Source organism: Otolemur garnettii, unplaced genomic scaffold, assembly GCF_000181295.1.
Source record: "Otolemur garnettii isolate 467f Iridium unplaced genomic scaffold, OtoGar3 scaffold00113, whole genome shotgun sequence".
NCBI lineage: Eukaryota > Metazoa > Chordata > Mammalia > Primates > Galagidae > Otolemur > Otolemur garnettii.
In genome coordinates, this window is record NW_003852508.1 from 1,875,661 (window position 1) to 1,880,789 (window position 5,129).

Here is a 5,129-nt window from a genome sequence, read left to right on the forward strand (position 1 = left end):
GACATCGGCTGGGTAGCTAAAGAAGAAGGAGAGTGTTCGACAAGACTGAGGTCAGTTTGGAAGGCTGTCAGGGCTAAACCACAGTATCTGTGCTACTTTAAAGGAGGATGTTATTTTCAATGCTTAAGATTTCTTTTTTAAATTTCAGATTAATATGAGGGTACAAATGTTTAGGTTGCATTGTTTTTGTTTCTAAGGTAAAGTTCAAGTTGTAGGAGGTTTTCTGTTCGCTTTTTGTTTTTTTAATTTGAGATTAATATGGGAATACAAATGTTTGGGTTGTATTAATTTTGTTTCTAAGGTGAAATTTAAGTTGTAATTCAATTCTTAACTTTTTTTTTTTTTTTTTTGAGACAGAGTCTCAAGCTGTCCCCCTGGGTAGAGTGCCGTGGCATTACAGCTCACAGCAACCTCCAACTCCTGGGCTCAAGCGAGTCTCTTGCCTCCGCCTCCCAAGTAGCTGGGACCACAGGCGCCCGCCACAACGCCTGGCTATTTTTTGGTTGCAGCCGTCATTGTTGTTTTGGCGGGTCCGGGCTGGGGATTCGAACCCGCCACCTTAGGAGTACGTGGCTGGCGCCTTAGCCTGGTTGAGCTATAGGCGCCGAGCCAATTCTTAACTTTTAATAGCCTAATTTGATCTCTAGTAACCAACTTGGTTTTTCTTCTTGAGTTGTCCTCTTTTCTGTTCATTTTTAAGACTCAACTTGTATTTATAATGTAAAGTTCCTATAATTGTGTCCTAAGTCATTACGAATTATACAAATCTTTGTCCTTCTTATGTTTACATTGTGATATGAAAGACCAAAAAGACCAGTCATAAATATGTTAGATAAATACAGTAAGTACAATGGTCTTATTTGGGCAGAGGGGTCAGTCTAGATCAGAATAAGGAATTTGTGCAATTTGAGAATGTTTCCTAAAAATTATGAGTCAAAGAGCCAGGCATGGTGGTATGCACCTGTTAGCTCAGCTATGGGGAGGCTGAGGCAGGAGGATTGCTTGAGCCCAGGAAATTGTGCCACTGCACTCGAGCCTGGGTGACAGTGGGATCCCATCTCTTAAAAAAAAGAAAAAGAAAAAAAAACCGAATTAAGATGAATTGTCATTAAAAGGAAACATGTTAGAAATGTGCTCCCATTTATTTGAAAGAGTTTGAATAAAATACTGAGTACACATTCAGTTTGTAAAAACGTATTCAGTGTATATGCTCTACTCATTAGGCATCAAGGATACAGAGATAAAATAAGACATAGTCCTTGTGTTTCAGGAATATTTAGGATGGTAAAAGAGATTAAAAAGGAAATCAGTATTATTAATGCTGTAAAGTCTATTGCATATTTACAAAAGGCCATTGAAGGATGAGAGCAAGGCCTTTCGAGAGGAAGTACTAGAGCTGTGTGATGAAGGGTCAGCAGGGCCAGGCACCCGGGAGGCTGGATTCTAGGAAGAGCCAAGAAGTTGTTGGAAGGTAAAATCAGGAAATGCTGAATGGCTGAGTGAGACTAGGAAGTAGCAGAGAAGGGCTAGCTGCAGGAGGTGAGGATGGAATCCAGTAGGTAGAGGTTTAAAGGTAATGCATGTTCACCAAGAAATTTAGATCTTTTTCTGAAGGCAGTGTGAACCCATGGGAGAAATTTAAGCACTATAGCAATAAGATCAAATTTGTGTTTTAGTAAAATTAACCTGTAAACAGTATGAAGAATGGAAGGGAGCCAGACTTCGAGATAAACCAGCTAATATATGATTAGAATTGGACAAAGAAGGGGCCGGGTGTGGTGGCTCACACTTATAATCCTGGCACTCTGGGAGACCAAGGTGGATGGATTGCTTGAGCTCATGAGTTCGAGACCAGCTTGAGCAAAAGTGAGACCTCATCTCCACTAAAATAGAAAAACTGAGGCAAGAGGCTCACTTGAGCCCAAGTTGTAGGTTGCTGTGAGCTATGACGTCCCTGCACTCTACCCAGGGCAACAGCTTAAGACTGTCTCCAAAAAAAAAGAATTGGACAAAGAAACCAGCAGGGGAAGGTCAAAGCTAAGAGAGATTCAGAAGAATTGAAAGGACCTAGAAATTTACTAGATGTGGAGGTTAAGGAAGGAAAGGTCACAGGGGTCCTCAGACTCTTTAAACAGGGGGCCAGTTCACTGTCCCTCAGACCGTCGGAGGGCCGGACTACAGGCCCTGGGATGAGTCGGCTGCTAAGTAGGATAGGCAGTGGCAGCAAAAACACCTGGTGAGCTGGATAAATGTCCTAGGCGGGCCACATGTGGCCCATGGGCCGTAGTTTGAGGATGCCTGGCATAGGATAACTCCCAATTTCCTGGCTAGAATGATTATAAGGATGGTGGAACAATTAAGAGCAATATAAGAAAACATTATTTTGGTGGGAATAGTCCAGTCTAGAATATGTTGAGTTTTGAAACATTCATATTGATCTAGAAATGATTTATGTGAATCAGATCTGGATTAGGGAGGCTTATACTGTATTACATGAAGTTGGAATGGCTGAAAATGAGAGCAACCTGGGAACATATTACATATGGGACATGAAGAACATTTGTAACCTGATTGAAGCCGGCATTTGGAAGTTAAAAGAAAAAGCCTCCTCTCCCTATCTTCACTCCCCAAGAAGCAGTTCAAGAGACACGAGAATTAGAAAGGTTATTGTTAGAGAAGCAAAGGAGGTAGGAGTAAATTTTTATGGAAGAGGAGTATTTATCAGTATCGAATAGTTAAGAGGGTAGTAAATGGAAAACTAGCAAGCCTCAGTTTTGTTTTTCAGTTGGAAGGTCTTCATCAACTTTAGCAAGTGTGATTTTATTCAAGTGGTATTGGCTAGTAAAATAAGATTCAAATAAATCATGACAAAGATGGAATTTTATTTGAATGATGTGGAAGTGAGGATAGAGCCGATGAGGAACACAGACGAGGTATTGTAGGATTAGTAGGTAAAGAACTTTTTCTTTTTAAGGTGTTTATTTTATAACCTTTTAAATTTTGAGATAATTATAGATTCTTCACATGCAGTTGTAAGGGACAATACAGAGGAATTACCTGTACCCCTTACTCATTTTCCTCCAGTGATAACAGCCTTTGAAACTATACTACGGTATCACAGCAGGATTTTTTTGTTTTTCTCCATTGCTTGGGTAGAGTGCAGGGGCATCATTATAGCTTACTGCAACCTCTAACTCCTGGGTCCATGAGATCCTCTTGCCTCAGCCTCTCAGGCAGCTGGAACTACAGATGTGTGCCATCACAGCCAGTTAATTTATCTATATTTTGTAGTGATGAGGTCTTGCTGTATTGCTGAGGCTATCTTGAACTCCTGGCCTCAAGTGAGCCTCCTGTCTCAGCCTCTCAGAATCTAGGATTATAGACATGAGCCACTGCCCCCTTGGCCTCACAGCCAGTTATTGATGTTGATAAAGTCAAGATGCAGGACATTTCCATACCACAGGGCTCCTTCATGTTGTCCTGTTTCTGTCACACCCCCTTCCCTTCCATCCTTAACCCCTCCTTAATCACAGGCAACCATTAGTCTGTTCTTCGTTTCCACAAGTTTGTTACTTATAGAATGTTACATAAATTATATCATGTAATATGCAACCTTTTGAGGCTGGCTTTCTTCACTCAACATTATTCTCTGGCTGTTCATCCAGATTGTTGCATGTATTAATAGTTTTGTTCCTTTTTTATTACTTAGCAAAGGTCATGGGTGTGGCTATACCACAGTTCTTTTTTTGTTTGTTTGTTTGTTTTTGAGACAGAGACTCAAGCTGTCCCTCTGGGTAGAGCGCCCTGGCATCAACAGCTCACAGCAACCTCCAACTGCTGGGCTCAAGCGAGTCTCCTGCCTCAGCCTCCCAAGTAGCTGGGACCACAGGCGCCCACCACAACGCCTGGCTATTTTTTGGTTGCAGCTGTCATTGTTCTTTGGCAGGCCCGGGCTGGGTTTGAACTTGCTACCTTAGGTGTATGTGGCTGGCGCCTTAGCCACTTGGGCCACAGGTGCCGAGCCATATACCACAGTTTGTTTAACTGTGCAATAGCTGACGGATATCTGGGTTGACTGCAGTTTTTTTGTTTTTGTTTTTTTTTTTTGGTTTTTTGTTTGTTTGTTTGTTTTGAGACAGAGTCTCACTATGTCACCCTCAGACTACTGTGGCTTGCTGCTCACAGCAACCTCCAACTCTTGGGCTTAAGTGATTCTCTTGCCTCAGCCTCCCAATTAGCTGACACTATAGGCATCCACCACAACGCCTGACTGCTTTTTTGTTGTAGTTGTCATTGTTGTTTAGCTGGCCCAGGCTGGTTTCGAACCTGCCAGCCTCTGTGTATGTGGCTGGCACCATAACCACTGTGCTCCAGGTGCCGAGCCTGGTATATAGGTTTTTGAAAAAAGTTTTCATTTCTCTAGGGTAAATGCCCATAAGTTTAATCCTGGGTCAAATGGTAGTCACATACTTGGCCTTTCAAGAAATGGACAGACTGTTTTCTTGAATGACCTCATTGTTACATATACATCCCACAACAATGGCTAGCTGCAATTTCTCTGCATTCTCACCTACATTTGGTGTTGTTACTTTTCCTTTTTCCTTTTCTTTTTTTAACCTTCTCCCCCCCACCCCACCCCCACCCCGTTTTTCCTCCCATTCTGATAGGTGTATAGTGATACCTTATTGTGGTTCTAATTTTTGTTTGTTTACTAGATAATGATGATGAGCATTTTTTCATGCCATCTGTATATTTGTTTGTTTTTGAGACAGTCTCACTGTGTCACCCTCAAGTGACATAGGTGCTGTGGTCATAGAGTGCTGTGGTGTCACAGCTCACAGCAACCTCCAACTCCTGGACTTAAACGATTCTCTTGCCTCAGCCTCTCGGGTAACTGGGATTATAGGCACCCACTACAACGCCTGGCTGTTTTTTGGGGTTGCAGTTGTTGTTTAGCAGGCCCAGGCTGGGTTTGAACCTGTCAGCCTCTGTGTGTGTGGCTGGCGCCCTACTCACTGAGTTACGGTGCCAAGCCAAAATCTGTATATTCTATTGCGTTTACTCAAGGTATGAATATGTCTTCATACTTTGGGCTCATTTTCTTTTCTTTTTTCTTTTTTTTTTTTTTT

At 42.1% G+C, this 5,129-nt stretch overlaps 1 protein-coding gene across 1 annotated transcript in view; it reads left to right on the forward strand.

Annotated features, from left to right (window-relative positions):
• The window catches only part of MTFR1 (mitochondrial fission regulator 1), an 80,717-nt gene that overhangs the window by 46,787 nt on the left and 28,801 nt on the right, over positions 1-5,129 (forward strand). The window contains exon 4 of the mRNA XM_012809794.2: positions 1-50. Coding sequence (XP_012665248.1) covers positions 1-50 — 50 coding nt within the window. The remainder of the gene's footprint in view (positions 51-5,129) is intronic.